The following is a 15671-nucleotide window of genomic DNA, read 5'->3' on the forward strand; positions in this document are numbered from 1 at the left end:
CTCTTCTCACCAGTAATTTTTACCATTAGTAGTCTTTGGACAGTCTTCCAGCACTTGTGTAGATTGTGTACTTAAATAAACCTCATACTAAATGAAAAACAAAAAGCATGTTTCCCCCTTCCCAATGCAAAGTGAGTCAGAAATGTGATGGATGTGTTTAATTGTCAGTGAAACACTGGGTGCTCCATAGCTTTGTGCTGTTCCAATCACAGCTAATCAATGGAGCCAAAAGAAACCTCTTCATCTCAGAGAGCATTATTCTCTTTATTAATGTGTCCTTGCTGTTATTCCCAAGATCCCATGGACAAGCTTGGGGAAGCTGCTGTCACATCCTTTGAGATTTCTGAAGCCGAAGTAAAAGAACCAGGAAATCATTTTTATTTTTAACCCAAATTCCCGTGTTTAAATCACACCTGTGCTGTTTTTCCTTCCAGACTGTTTTATACAAAAGCTTGGACACAGTGGAGCAGTGAGAGGATGGCTGGGTTGGTAGTCAGGGTGGATGAATGAAGGGACAGATGGACAGACAATTGCAAATTGCAGCAGTTAGAGAGTCACCTGGGAGACATTTCCACAACATATGTGCAGTCTGGGGCCTGCAATTGTGTGGAGCCTGTTAATTGCAGCAGAAGTAATTATATCCCTTCTCTGAAGGTAATCATGGAGAGTGTTACAGCGCCCAGGGTCTGGGGAGAGTCCAACACAGCAGTGAGAGCCAGGGGAGATCAGGGCTGGGGTGTGCACATCAGGACTGCAGGAAAAGGGGGAAAAATCCAATTAAGAAGCGAGGAAAAAGACCATTAAAAGCTTTGTTTCAGCCCCACCGTCAGATCTGCCTGCCAAGCCTCATGTCCATCACCTGGGGACAGGTGTGTGGCTCTGAGGAGCATTAAAGCACAGTTGTTGGGGAGTCTTTTGGTGGTTTTTAATGTGGCAGCAGGCTGCCAGTCCATAGCCCCCAGCTCTGCTCCCCTGTAGGGTAAGTTCCAGCTCTTCTCCCTTCTTTGTGGGCTGAACTCTATTTTTCATTTGCAAATTCTGTTCTGCTCCTCCAGGCACAGCCCCTGCTGGGATCCCTGGGAGCGCTGGGTTTGACACCCAAACAGCTCCATGTACAAACCCCCAACCCAACAAACCAACCCCAGAATAACCCCCAGACTCCAAATCCCTTCCCATTCTCCCTTTGGGCAGTTTTTCCCAGGAATCCCCTCCCCTCCTCACCTGCCTTTCTCTTTCCCCAGCGAGTCCTGCTGCACCCACCTCCCGTTTAGCAGAGAGTGAGTAAGGGCTGCCTTTGGTCCACTGTGCTCTGCATGATCTTCTCACTGGGTGTGCTGCAGTCTGCCTAACATCCCTGGGGGGTTTCCTAACATCCTTGGGTGTTTTTTCCTGCTCTTCTCTTCTTTTTCCCCCCAGCTCTCTCTCCATGGGGCTGCTCCCCAGCCCCTCAAGGTGCCTGATTTACCCCTCTCTGTCACTGATGGTTCTTGGGGTCTTGGAGGCAGGGCAGTGATAATTCTTTAAAACCAGAAGATTTTATGTGCAATAGTTGAGAAATCCCTCCCACAGCTTGTGTCTCTCCTGCTGTGTTCTTCCCAGGGCTTTTGGGAGCAAGGACATTCCTTGTCCTGTCCTGGCAGTCCCTGTATTTCCTGGTGCAGCCTGGACAGTGCAGGCTGGCAGCTTCTCTCAGAACTCACTCATTTCCCGAGGTGCTCCCACTTTCAGGGCTGTTAGTCCCTTTTCCTGCTCTCTGCATGTTCCCTGGATGCAGTGCATGGAGGTGGGAAGGAACAGGGAAGTCCTTTCCCTGTGGAGGGGGGACTGGAAAGCAGCAGCAGGGCACAGTTTTTGCAGCCTCTTGAGGTAGCACAGCCCTGCCATGGGGATTCAGGTCATTCTCACTCTCACCAAAGCTCCTCTCTCTCCTTTCTGTCCCCCCTGCCCCTTCCCCTTGATTTCCACGGGTTTCACCTTGACGTGTCCTGTCCATCCTCCACGTTTCCATAGCAACAAGTCCTGCTGCTGAATCCCAAAGCCCAGAGGCACCGAGTGAGTAGCTGGGCAGTGCTGGGCAGTGCTGCCCGTGCTCTGGAGTGCTGCTTGTGGTGCTGCAGCCCTTGGGAGAGGGCATTAAAGTGCTGTATTGCCTCATCCCGGGGCCTGTTAACCAACAGTGTGTGGTGTGAGCATGGGGAGATCCCAGCATGGGGCCACTCTGCCTCCTCCTCCTCTCAGCCCTCCAAGCATGTGCTAAATAATGGAAGTGGAAGGTTTAGAAGGAACACAGAGGGGGGTGGAGGTGGGGAAAAGAAATAGAAATTATCATTTCCAAAAGGAGTATTTGCCTTTGGCGTTCCCCATCAGTGATTTTGGTGTTAAAGCTGCCTTTGCACAAAGGGATGTGGACTGAAGGGTGTTCTTGCTGCCCTGCCTTGCTCTGTTCTCTTTGAATCCAGGGAGGTAGAGCTGATATTAAAAGTATGGGTGTTGGATGCTGAAAGAGATGCAAATGAGGAGGTAGAATATCTTAGAGGAGAGAGGGAGCTTTGCCCCGTCTTACCACCAGTGCCCTGCTTGCCTTAAAAGAGGTGTAAACTTCCCAAGAAATCCTACCTGAGAGGGGCCTGGGTTCAGATTCCCTCAGTTCTTGCCCATCCCTTGCTGTCTTGGCAGCCATTCGTGGTGAGGCTGGATCTGGGTAGTCCAAGGAAAACCAGCTGAAAAAGTTGCATGAGTTGATTTGTACCCAAAATAACCATTTTGAAGTGTCTGCTTTGGCCTGCTCAGACTCCAGGGCCACCCCTGCCTGGGACTGAGTGGCTGTGTCACATGGGTGACTTTAATCCCTGCCTGGAGGAGATTTGCAGTCGCTCACATGTCCATAGAAAAGCCAAGCAAATACCTGCAATAAAATAGTGAGAGAAATAAAAAACCCCTTAAGGAAGAGGCAGGTTTTCATGGTGCATCCGTGTGTTTTGAGCAGCTAATCATTCCTGCAAGGCCAAATGCCTCTCCTTTGGTTTGCAATAACCAAATGTCTGTGTTTCTGGAATGTGATCTCCAGGCTGGAGACCTGCAGTGGGTCAGAAATGGGTCGTTGCTTCTAAATGGAAAATACTAAAAGCATGATGTGTGTGATTGTTCTGGGGGTTGGGATGGATGGTATGGCCAGTAAAAGGAATTAATCCCCCATAATTATTGCTACATTTATGACTGGCACATTCTGTCGTCTAACCCATGTCCTTTATCTGCCAGTGGCCACAGCCAACGAGTTCCTTCTTGCAGGATATTTTATTTGTCCAAAGTGCCAAACCCCAGTTCCTGATGCACTGGAGTGCTGGGGGTTCTGAATTGCTGAGGAGACTTTTTAATTCTCATCACACCTGGAGGATGGGGAGGAGAGGGCGAAGGGCAGAGCCTGTAATAATCCTTTATTCCTTAGGAGGCAGAGGCTCTGTTCATGTGTGGGCTTCCCTTGGAGGGAAAACGATGGGTTAAAGTTTTGCAGAACATTTTGTTCCCTAAAAAGAATCTTCACCCAGAAAAGAGACCGAGGGCTGATTTGTGATAAACATTTTCCACCCTTGATTTTGGTCTGGGGTCAGGGGGCTGTGTGTGGAGGAGGAGGGAGGTGGGGTTTGTAAGGACACAAGTTTCCATTTTCCCCCACACTGAAGTTCAGCTTTTTCTCCTGGCCAGAGGCAGCTCTGCCCTGTCCCTGTTGTTTGTGTGCAGACTCAGTCTGAGCAAAGAGCAGCCACATTTGTATGCTGGGCTGTTCTGCAGCACAGCAAGATGTGATATTCAGCAGCACAAAAAGAGCACTGGCACAGGGCTGATGCTCTTATAACTTTGCATCATTTAATTACTGCTGCTGCTGCTGAATGATCTTGTGTTTTACCCTGCCCTGACCTCGGGGCTTCAGTGAATGAAACCAAGAGCAATTAGAAAATGAGAGTTGCTGGGTGGCACCATGAAGTCAGGAATTGAAGCCTAATGAAGCTGAAGAGTTTCTTCACTGGCTTTAGTGAGTTTTTGCCTTGATGTGATCAGTAGCATATGGGAGATGTCTATAGTCGTGTTAAGAGGTTAAGGAATATGTATCTCCTTGGAATTAATCCTCTGAGGTTGCTCCAATAAGTAGTTCTGTACCAGTGGCAGTAATGAAGTTTTTCTTGCAGCTCTCTCCACTGAGGAATCTGGTTTGCCTTGCACTTGAAAAAGTGGATTATTTTTCAGATGAGGTACTAACATGAATGTTTCTTCTCCCCAGTCTCCTGGTTTTCCAGAATCTCTAGAAACTTCTGTCTTATTTAGTAGGTACTGGCCAAGAGGTTCAATTTGCAGGATGAGGGAGGTGGAGGACACTGAGCAAGAGACATTCAGGTGGAAAACTGAGTGGGTTTTTCCTGTAAAGTCTGTGTTACCTTTCACAGTTCATCCAGCCAATGCAGGCCTGGGAAAAGCACCCCAAGGAGCTGGGGACTCTTGCTTTGGAATTTATCTCCCCAAGAAATGGGCCTGTCCACTGAGTATTTGCTGTAAGAAGACAAACACTCATGTTTACCTAAAAAGTGAAAGTTTGATAACAGGTGTCCATTGATTCATTTGTCTTTCACACTCCTTTTCTTTTTCCTTTCCCTCCCACCCCTTCCAGATTTACCAGGAAGTTCAGATGTTTCTTTTCTGTGCCACTGCCTGTGTGCAGCTGGAATCCAGGAGCTGCCACTGCAGTGCCTGCAGGCAGACAGTGCTGAGCTCCCTTTCTCCCCAGCAATTCCCTGGTCAGGGCCAGCTCTGATGGAAGGTGTGGTTAGCTGGGGACTGAGGGAGAAGCATTTTCACAGAACAGACCCAACTGCATCTCTCCTCTTGGTGCTTTTCAAAAACTATGCTCTGCAGCTCAGCTGGGCACTGCTCCGTGGCTCTAACGAGCCCTGCTGATAACAGGAGCTAGAAATGACACTGGACCAGGTTCCTTGGCCCAGTGGCTCTGAGAGAGACTGGCAGCCCTTGTGTTCTGAGACTCCCAGAATTAGAGCCCCTGAGCAGAGCTCTGGGTGTCCCAGGGCCCCGTTCCCCTGGCAGTCTGTGCTCTGCCTGCCTGACTCCCACCCATGGCAGGGGATGACTGCAGGGTTCTGAACTGAACACACCATTTCCAAGTGGCTTCTGTGTCTCAGAAGCTTCTGCTTGTGGCTCAAGGCCAGCCTAGATGGGGCTTGGAGCAACCTGGTCTAGTGGAAGGGGGTTGGAATTGGGTGATCTTTAAGGTCCCTGCCAAGCCAAACCATTGTATGATATTTGTGCTGCTGATTTTGCCCTTCAGCTTTAACTGAAGCCTTCTCTCCTGGGGAGGTGATCTGACAGGCAGCCTCTCTTGCCTGTTTTGAAAGCTCGTGTTTCCTCATGACCAGAAGACACTCTTTGCCTTTCCAGCCCAGTAAACTTCCCTCCTTCATGATGCCCCTGCCCAGAGCTGTGTGAGGCTGTATTTATAACTGCAGAGAACAGATTGAGAGCTTTGTTGTAACAAATGGATTTTACATTTTGTACCATCAGTTTTTTCCCTGGTAATGGCGTGTCCTTAATCTTGTCAGGGAACAAGCACCCGAAAGATTAAGGGTTTAATTCTCTATACATCACATTAACAGGGAAGTACCAGAGCACTGTGAAGTCGCCTCATTAAGGTGAGACAGAGGGATGAGCATGAAAAATGCAAGTTATAAAGGAGAGAGTAATTTAGGAAGGGAAGTGGAGCGTGGACTTGGCGTGTGCTCCGCTGTGACACCTGATGTTGTGCCATTCCCCTGTCACACACTGCACATTCCCTCATCTTTTCCAGCCCTTGCTGTCTCCCGTGGGCCAGCTCGGTCATTTGTTTCCAGAGCAGAGCTCTTCATCCCTGTCCCCACTGCCAGAACCCCCCCTGCACACCCAGAGCCCCAGTGGAGCCCACGGGGGGGGCAGAGCTGGGGCACCCGGTGCAGGCTCTCACTGACCACATTCCAGTTGCAGCTCCTTGATGGAAAGCTCTGGCCTTGGAAACGTTCACACCCAGCAGGTTTTTCTCTCTTACAGTTGTTGTTGTTATTTAGGAAGCCCCTTGTCCTGCAGAGGGGAGGACACCTCAGTGTGGGATGCCAAGGTTTGTCCTCCCTTGGGCCGGTTCTGCCCCTTCCACCTCGGCTGTGTCTGAGTAACAATATTCCCTTTTTCTTCCCAACAGTCTTGTGGATTCCTCCAGCATTTCTGGCACACACTCTGCAATAATTTTTGCTCCTTTTGTTCTCTGACGTGGTATCACTAAGCAGTGACGCAGCTGTGCCTAACCCAGGTCATAACCCAGTGCTTTCTGTGGTTTAATATTCTTATTTTCCAGGCGGTTTTACTGTCTCCCCAGTGTTTCTGATGTATACTGGCTAATTTAATTTTGCTCCTATTTTATTTAGTCTGTAATTCTGTTGTTGATTTTTTTCCCTTGCCCATTGTTTACATCAGTTTTTTAATTTTTTTGTATTTTCCATGTGACCTCCTCCACTTTCCTTTCAACCAAATCATGTGCGTGCGTATCATGTGACTTTGTCATGTGGCTTGCATGGTGCTGCTGATGTCGTCCTCGCTGGTGAACAGAAGGTAAAACACTTTGTTCTGATTGGTTGCCTAGATTTGGGGTGAGGACTCCCCTCTGGTCGCCGACCGGGGAGCTCCAAATTCCGTCACTCCACAAATCCTCCCACGAGCCCCTTTGGAGAAGTTGCTCATCACTTTGTCTGCATGTGAAGGACTCAACTTCTGCATTAACTCCACCTCAGTCTCCTGCACTGAGCTTGGAAAAAGCCTGGAGGGAAAACAAAAAAAAAAAACAAGGCAAAAATCCCCTGGCTCGGTCATTTGCTTCTTCACTGTCAGAGTCCAGCAAGGAGCTGCCCAGGAAGGTTCTGGAACACTCTCTGGAATGAACACCAGTGGCCAGAATCCCTTTGCCCCTCAGGGTACCAACCACAGGCTGGTATTTGATGGGGAGTTGTGGCAACACCACCTCTCCTGTGGCTTTAGCAGCATTTTGCCCCTGTACAACACACATTTATGGAGGTGTGTATATATATATATATATATGTATGAATATGTATATATACACACACATTCACACTGCACATGCTTAGCAGCCTTCCAAAAGAATCCTAATTCTCTGTCTCTGAGATCTAGTTATTGGGAATATATGTCACATTGAGATTTAAGACATAATCTTTTCTATTGTGAGTCAAACTTTAGCACAGCTGGAATGGGAGCTCTGCTATAAAATACTGTATATATACACTATAATATAGATATAATGCCATCTGTAGTATATATACTGTAAAATAGCCCACCCAGAGTTCATGATGGGAGCTCCACCTCACACAGTTTCCATCAGAGGTGCTGTTGCATCTTTCTTGCTGCTCCACCCCTGGAGTATCTGGGAGCCTGGCAAGGATTTAACCCAAATTCATGTCACAGTAGCTGCTGATCTCCATGAAATCAAGAAGCAAATGACTGACCCCTGCAGCTTCTGGAGCTGGAATCAGCCTCCAAGTGAAGTGTGTGGCAGTGACAACAGTTCCTGCAGCGTTGGGATTTTTACAACTTTGCTTCATGCCCTGCATAACCTGAAGGGGAGGAGGGAGGGAAACTCTTCTGCTGCCCCAGCTCAACAAGGGACTGTGAAAACCAGGAAGCAATTGGCTTTTTTTTCAACCTGTGAATTCTGAGCTCACCTTATTGTCTTGGACAATCCAGGAAAGGATTTAGGCTGGGGTTTGCCAGGAAAACAGAACTAACACCAGTAACCTTCCCACATGACTGCATGCACAGAGGAAACCCCTCTTCCCTGGGTCTCTGCCCTCTCTGGTTGGACTCCAGGAGGGTTGAAGACTTGGTTGTCTCGTTTTTGCATGTTTTTTGTTCCTTCTTTTTGACTGTTGGTGTTTTGCTTCTCTTGTGTGCATTCTGAAACCTCCTGAGCTGTTCTTTCTCTGTATTTACCACTCGTGGAGACTTTCCCTGGTGTCTCTTTCCAGTTGTGACTCCTCAGGTCACAATCTACTCCTGTTTACACAATGGTCAGAGATTGCAGAAATCAGCTCCTTCCTTGTTCCTGTGTGGCAGAAATTACCCTCAACAGCAGTTTGTACTCTCTAAGCACAGCAAGGATGCAGGATCTTTCCTTGGTGCCAGCTGGACGAGGATTTAAGCTCAGCCTAAATAGTGCTGCAGTGTCTGGTGGCCAGTTTGAGCTGCTTTCCCAGGTGGGCAGAGGAGAGGTGTGATAAAAGGTGTCTCGCCTGCACTGCTGTCACTTCTGGGGTCCAGCACACACTGAGTGCCCGGGGACCAGGGAGAAGTTTGTGCTGATTTTTTTCATATTCTCCCCCCACCTGAAGTTTTCCTGCACTCCTGGTGCTTGTGGCACCCTCTGAAAACCAAGGAATAATAATAAAACCAGCTGCTGAAACCCAACTCCATCAGGCTGGTAGTAGGTCAAGGAAGCACTGAATGTAAACTGAACAGTGCAAGGGTACCAGGAGCCCTTTACTGCTGCCCTGCAGCAGGAGATTATTGGTGCTGATGGCTTAGCAGGAGTGGATAAAAACCCATTTGGAAGCGTAAGAGCACTGTCCTCAGCTCGCCTCACACCATGTGTGGGAGCCAGCAGGGAGTGATTCAGCCTTTGGGAGCCTGCAGGAAAGTCCTGATTTCATGTACAGATGAGATTCATTCTGAGTTACCTCTGGAGCCCAGGGAAGGGCTGTCTGAGCTTCCCTCGGGATGTGTGCCCTGCCAGGGCAGTGCCAGCATCGCTGACCCCTCCTGGAGGGACAGTCCTGCTTCCTCAGCACAGCCAAGCACTGGAGGGCTCCTTTCTCAGAGTCAAAGGAGGGCACATCTCTTGGCTTCTCCCACAGGTTGAAGCACTATTTGGATTGCTTTTGTCCTGGAGAGTGTCCTGTGGGTGAAGTTGGGCTCAGGCTGGATCCCCCAGCAGTGTGGAAGCACAGGGTCCTGCATCCCTGCTCCTGCAGCAGAGGGAGTTTGAAGCAGATGTTTGGAAAATGAGGATCCAGAGGAAGTCTGGCGTGTCTGGAGCTGGTGGCTCTCACTGAGCCCCAGGGGGATTCCTCAAGGACCCCACATTCTGTGGAATGTTAAGGCTGGAAAATGCCCCTGAGGAGGGTGGAAGGGGCAGATTTCTGCAACGTGCCCAGCGAGCTGGGTGTGAGTGGGAGCTCCCCAGGCATGAGGCCCCCCCTGTAATGCTCTTTGCCTTTCAGCCCCGGGCTGGAGGGAGGATGCATGTCTGTGAGCATGAGCTGCTTCTCTAACCTGCTGGTGACAGCCTTCTCTCTTCAGCTACTGACATCTTCACTCATCACGGGGCTGCTGATTCTGCTGGACTAAACTCTTCCCACTAAACTTCTTCCTCCTTTGTTTGACACACTAACCCAGTTTTCATTTTACAGCCCCGTTGTATCTGGATTACATCCACTTGCTTAAGGGAAATGAAATGCCATGTAATTATGGAGAGAAAGCTGAGGTATTTTCAGCAGGGCTTGCACTGCTCCTCCTGCTGGGTGTCAGCCCTGAGGAGTGCTCAGTGTTCTCCTCTTTGAACAGAATAGTTTCTCAGGGCAGAAGGGAATTTAGGTATTGGGGAAGGAAGGAATCAGGAGTTAGAAATCAGGCAATTCAAAGTGAAGAAAAGGTTCAGCAGAGAAGGTAATTAATCATGGGAATGGCTGTGTATAAAGAGCAGCAGCATCTCTGACATTTAAAATCAAGAACGAGCATCTTTTCAAAGGATGTTCCTCTTAGTCTTGGTGCTCAGTCACCGGAAAAAAAGATCTATCCTGTGTTAGATAAAAGGTCAAATTCTGTAAGTACAGTGTTCCCTTATCACTCCAGATTCTCTTTACTTATTGCTCATTATCTCCCTGAGGTGAGGGTGGCAAAGAGCCCCGAGGAGATGCTGATCCTGCCCTGCCCAGCTGGCAGTGACCCATTGCTCACACCTGCAGAATTGCTGCTCAGGAATGGCTCAGCCCAGGCTCAGTGGCCAGGAATTGTTCCCAGTTGTTACTGGGAGCTGGTTTCTTGTGTAAAAAAAACCTAGACATTTGGGTTTGTTTAATTACTGGTGAATAATCAGTGTTGTTGCAGAGTAGCTTCTTAACTCAGTGGTCAAAACCTGTAACTTTGTGGTGATGTTTTTCTTTTAGGATTGAGGAAAGAAAAAAAATATATAATTGCTTGGTTAATCTGATGTGTCCCAGGGTGGAATCCAGCTCTGGAGTGTCCAGCTTCTATGGGGGAGCCTTGTAAGGGGGGCATAGGCAGAGCAAGGGTTTGGAAAAGCAAAATAAAACCTGGGAAAAGGGAGCATTGCCTCTGTACATCTTTAACAGAAGTTGCTGTGTTGTGAAACACAATTGTGTGTGTCTCACATGGGGGTATCCATGGGTGGTAATTGCCTTCTGGGAGCAGCTGGGATGTTAGAGCATGTGAGAGTGTGCAAGAAAATGGAATTAATCTTAAATTACTGTGTCAGTCCAGGTCTCGCAGTTTTCTCATTGATGTTTCACCAAACAAAATGTGCTCAAATCCTTTCTTTGGCCAGGAATGGGGAGGGGGAAGGGTTTCAGATTACTGATGAAGATCAACTTCTGAATTATATTGGAAGATTAACTTTTCTCTGACCAGTCAGAAATGCATGTGCTTTCCATTAGGAGCTGAATACAAATCCAGACAGAACAGATTTAGAATTGAGGATGGGTTTTGGGTTGATCTTAGTACAACTGGCTTATTATTTCCTTTCACTTTTAGTAGTATTGAATAGAAAGAAGTCTTTTAAAAAAGTTTTATTCTCAGCAGCAGGCTGAGCTTTAAAAAAAGTCACAAATGTTACTTCAGCATCCAATTTGGATCTCATTTGCTCCTCCTGAGGTCGCAGATCTCACTGTTGCAGAGTTCTGGTGTCGTTCCCTGTGGGATACCTTGAGAGCTGGATCATTTGTGAGCTGTATTTCACCTCACTTTGGTGTATCTGGGAGTGTGTGTTCAGGAATAACGTCCCTTTTCAGTGATGCTCTTTAGATCCACGTCCCACAGGAGCAGCCTGGTTACCACATCCCCCACCTTGGTGTTTTCGGGGTGTTCCACATCAGGTTTTGCAGCAGAAGTAGAGAGGATGTATCTGGTCATGGCTCCAGGATATTCCTGGGGAGGGGGGGGGCCTTTGTCACTCAGCCTCTGCTTCCAGCACCCACAAAAATGGGAACTTGTGCTGGTGAAACAAACTGCCCAGTGCAGGGAATCCTTGGCTCTGGCAGATATTTGTGCCCCAGACACACAGAGTGTCGGGGTCAGGATGGCTCTGATGCCCTCAGGGTAATGAACTATTCCTCTGAGTTTTGAGCACTTTTTCCCCCAATGGTTTTTTTTTTTTTAACAAACCAACCTAAATCCCCCCCTTGTTCCAGGGGAACCCAGCGCTCCCAAGCTGGAAGGGCACATAGGAGAGGATGGGAACTCCATCAAAGTGAACGTCATCAAGCAGGACGACGGCGGCTCCCCCATCAGACACTACCTGATCAAGTACAAAGCTGTGAGTATGACCCCCCCGCCTGTCCCCTGCCCCCTGGGCAGGCACACAGCCCTAAAGCTGGGATCTGCTAGGCCAGGCCGGGCTGGGAATGGAATGGGGGTGGTCAATCAGGCCAGAGCTGTGTTAAGAGGTAAATCTGTGGCACTCAAATGATTTAAATTTGACGTGCTAAGATAGGTAAGAACACTCTTAAAGTGCTTTGTGAGGTGGAGAAGCTGCAGCTTTTACCCCCCTGAAAGTGGTCTAATGATGGGGCAAAGATGAGAGGAGGAAATGAGGGATTTTCTTTGGGTGTGGTAATTCAGAAACCAGGATTCTGGGCAGGAAAGAGGCTGTTTTGGTCTCATCCTTTCCACTTAGAGAGGATGTTTTCACAGAATAGCTGGGGTTGGAAGGGACCTCTGGAGATCATCCAGTCCGAGGCAGGGTCACCTGGAGCAGGTGGCACAGGAACACATCCAGGTGGGTTTGGAATGTCTCCAGAGAGGGAGACTCCACGCCCTCCCTGGGCAGCTCTTCCAGGCTCTGCCCCCCTCCAGGGAAAGAAGTTCTTCCTCATGTTGAGGTGAAACTTGTGCTCTGGTTTATGGCCACTGGGCACCACTGGGAGGAGTCTGGGACCATCCTCTGAGCCCCCTGGGAGCTGTTTGTGTGGACTGATGGGACACAGATGTGATGCTGTGCCCTAGCTGAGGGACACAGATGTGATGCTCTGCCCTGGCTGAGGGACACAGATGTGATGCTGTGCCCTGGCTGAGGGACACAGATGTGATGCTGTGCCCTAGCTGAGGGACACAGATGTGATGCTCTGCCCTAGCTGAGGGACACAGATGTGATGCTGTGCCCTAGCTGAGGGACACAGATGTGATGCTGTGCCATAGCTGAGGGACACAGATGTGATGCTGTGCCCTAGCTGAGGGACACAGATGTGATGCTGTGCCCTAGCTGAGGGACACAGATGTGATGCTGTGCCATAGCTGAGGGACACAGATGTGATGCTGTGCCCTAGCTGAGGAACACAGATGTGATGCTGTGCCCTAGCTGAGGGCTGCCTGCTGGTGCTGCAGCCTCCTGTCCCCATGCCCAGCCCCCTGAGAGCTGTGCAGGCTGGCTGCTGACCCGGGGCTGTGTCTCCTGCCTGTCCCTGCCCTGCAGAAGCATTCCTCGGAGTGGAAGCCGGAGATCAGGCTCCCGTCGGGCAGCGACCACGTGATGCTGAAGTCCCTGGACTGGAACGCCGACTACGAGGTCTATGTGGTGGCAGAGAACCAGCAGGGCAAGTCCAAACCCGCCCACTACGCCTTCAGGACGTCTGCCCAGCCCACTGTCATCCCAGGTACGCCCGGCACAGCTTTTTGTTGTTTTCTGCTTCCAATTAATGCACCGGTGCTGCCTCCTTTAATGTGCCTGAGTAACCCTGAGACTCGCTTGCTTCCAGCCCATCGATCACGGTTGGTTCCCCATCCAAAGCTTAGTTCTGGCCTGAGTGTACATACCTGTGCTCCGTGTTCCAGTATGTACAGCAGGGAGTGCTCCTGACAACCCCCTGCCTCACTGTTCCCAGGGAGTGTTGGCTTTCTGTGGGTCAGGATTTGCCAGATGAGACTTTCTCTGGGCTCAGAAAGTGGGGGTCCCGTTTTAAACTCTTTCTATCTGTGGGGCAATCTGCAATCACAACGCAGGTTCCCCCCCCAGATCTGCTCTGGGCTTGCTTTTACTGCTTGTTTGTCCATCCAGCTCAGCCTTTGGAGGAATAAAGGCATAAGGAGGTTTGCCAGTGGTTGGGAAAGGAGACAGTGAAAATCTCTTTATTAAATGAAATGGAGATCAAATGATCAAATTACAGTAATTTTCAAACAGCACCTGCTTAATGTTGGGGAGGGAATTAGGAAAAAGTCACTAAAACAAATTATTAGAATGCTGCTGGAAGCTCTTGTTTCAGACAGACTTTACTCATTAGTGTGCTTAAAAAGTGAGGTTTAAGGTCAATTGCTGTGAAAACCAAGCAGAACTATCAGCTGGGCTGCAGGAACTGAGCAGTTTGCAAGGTGTGGAAAGGCCAGTCAGAATTTCTTCTCTACACGAGGACATCTGAAAAAAAAAAATGAGTGGGAGAAACCCACACAAAGCAACCAAAACCTCAGGATGGAATTGCTGGGCTACCTGTACATGAAAGTTGTGCCGGTTAAAGGCAGGGGAGTTTTAAAGATCTCCTGAGCCAGGTCCTCACTGCACAGCCAGAGTTCCTGCCAGGGTTGGTGCTGACAGTCCACGCTGAGGGGAACGATTTGATTCCATTCCATCTTCCAGATGAACTCAGTCTCGTGTTTTTTTCTTCAGAACAACTGTTTTCTTTCCCTTGCCCTGAGAACTCAGCCCTTGCTCTGCCCCCTCCTTTGCCCCCTCCCTGCCTGGCTGAAGGGAACAGCTGAGACCTTGTGCAGTGTGGAGGCTGAAATCCCTGGTTAAGGCACAGGATGATTGTTAAGCATACAAATGAGTGACCCAGCTGGGCTGGGCTTGGGCAGCGTGCGTGGTAGGGAGGAGGAGGAGGGAAACAGGGCCAGAGAGAGGCTGGGGGGGCCGTTTGAACAAGGCTGGAGTTTTGGGTGGAAGAACCCTCAGTAACTCATTAAGCAACTTACTCTCTGATTCTCATTTCCAACAGCTCTAATACTGACTCCCCTCACCCATTTGAAGGACAACTGTGGCTGGTGTGGCAGCAGAGGGTGAGGGTGGTTTGGCAGAGGGTGCCCTGAGGTCAGTTCAGAGCTGAGCAGCCAAGCCCCGAGGTTGGGACAGCAGTGAGTGGTTCCTTTGCCCTGGGATGTGTCTCCCCAGTTAAGTCACGAGCACTGATCAGTCTTTCTGTTCCACCACAGTCCTCTGTGTGCAACCACTGCTGATTTCTTGTGCTGGTGTTTTATTTTAGCCTTTGTCACGTGCCCGATGGGACAACAAAGCTCCTGGGACAGCTGGGAGGGGCCTCAGCAAAGTCTGGGAGTGCTGTTGGCTCTGGAGCACACAGGGATAAAGTCTGGGAGTGCTGTTGGCTCTGGAGCACACAGGGATAAAGTCTGGGAGTGCTGTTGGCTCTGGAGCACACAGGGATGTGCTGTAGTCCAAGGCAATGGGAGGTGTAACGAGCTCAGATGCCACTGAGCCCTTTAAATCCAACGGTAACATGGGCAGGGACCCTCTGAAAAACGGGCAGAAAAGCCCAGTTTGTTATCAAAGGTGAACGTGCTTTGTCCTCTCTGGAGTTTCCCCTCCCTTAGTCTGGTGTGGAGCGCAGGAGGAACCAGGATTCGAGGCTGCTGCTCAAATGTTGCACTTGGAAGTGTCAGAAGCACTGGGAAGAGCAGTTTTTGGGAGTGCAGATGTGCTGCAGGATTGCCCCAGCAGCTGGATGCAGCTGTTCCTCAGAAGGTGCTGGCAGAGCCCTGAGCAGTGACGTGATCAGAGCTGGCTTTGGGGCTCTGTCTCTCGGGGTTTTTGCCATTTTGGCCTTGCAAGGTGTTTCCAGACCCTTTGGTTCCCTGAGCTGATCCCCAAACTAACAGCATGAAGGAGAATATTTTCAGGGAGCAGGTTTTCTGCTGGCTCTAGTGCCAGCCTGCAGCAGGGCAGGGGCTCTGGGTGTTCCTTCCCTTCCTCTTTTTGTTTTCCTGGCATTTTGCTTTTCCAGTTTGATTTCAAAAGGAGCAACCCAGGGCAAGTCAGAGCCAGTGCCTCTCACATGGCTTTGGCAGCAACAGCTGGGAATTCCCTGCAGACCAGATGTGTGTTTATTTATCATGGAGAGCCCTTTGTTACCATCCTCTCACAGTGTGGCTGGAAGGAGAAGGGCACTGTTTTCAGTAATAATAATAACAGTAATTGCACTGCAGTGGTTCACAGGCAGCTGAAGGGAACAGTCAGTGTATTCCTGAGACCTTGGTGCTTCCTCAGGGTTTTAGTCACCTGGATATATCCGAGTCCAGGCTTTGGGGCAGGGCTTGGCCAGGCAGGTGGATTGTCTGCTCCA

The 15671-nt window shown here is 49.6% G+C and overlaps 1 protein-coding gene across 15 annotated transcripts in view; it reads left to right on the forward strand.

Moving 5' to 3' along the window:
- Nucleotides 1-15671, forward strand: part of NCAM1 (neural cell adhesion molecule 1) — an 88850-nt gene that overhangs the window by 63211 nt on the left and 9968 nt on the right. For 8 of the 15 annotated variants that reach the window (XM_027737017.2, XM_027737019.2, XM_027737021.2 and 5 more), the window contains 3 exons: nucleotides 6637-6639; nucleotides 11520-11644; nucleotides 12800-12980. In XM_027737017.2, coding sequence (XP_027592818.1) covers nucleotides 6637-6639; nucleotides 11520-11644; nucleotides 12800-12980 — 309 coding nt within the window. The remainder of the gene's footprint in view (nucleotides 1-6636; nucleotides 6640-11519; nucleotides 11645-12799; nucleotides 12981-15671) is intronic. The other 7 variants (XM_027737018.2, XM_027737020.2, XM_027737024.2 and 4 more) reach the window with 1 other exon arrangement.

This window comes from Pipra filicauda, unplaced genomic scaffold, assembly GCF_003945595.2.
Source record: "Pipra filicauda isolate LSUMZ 115617 unplaced genomic scaffold, ASM394559v2 scaffold488_size445888_pilon, whole genome shotgun sequence".
In the NCBI taxonomy this organism is placed as follows: Eukaryota; Metazoa; Chordata; class Aves; order Passeriformes; family Pipridae; genus Pipra; species Pipra filicauda.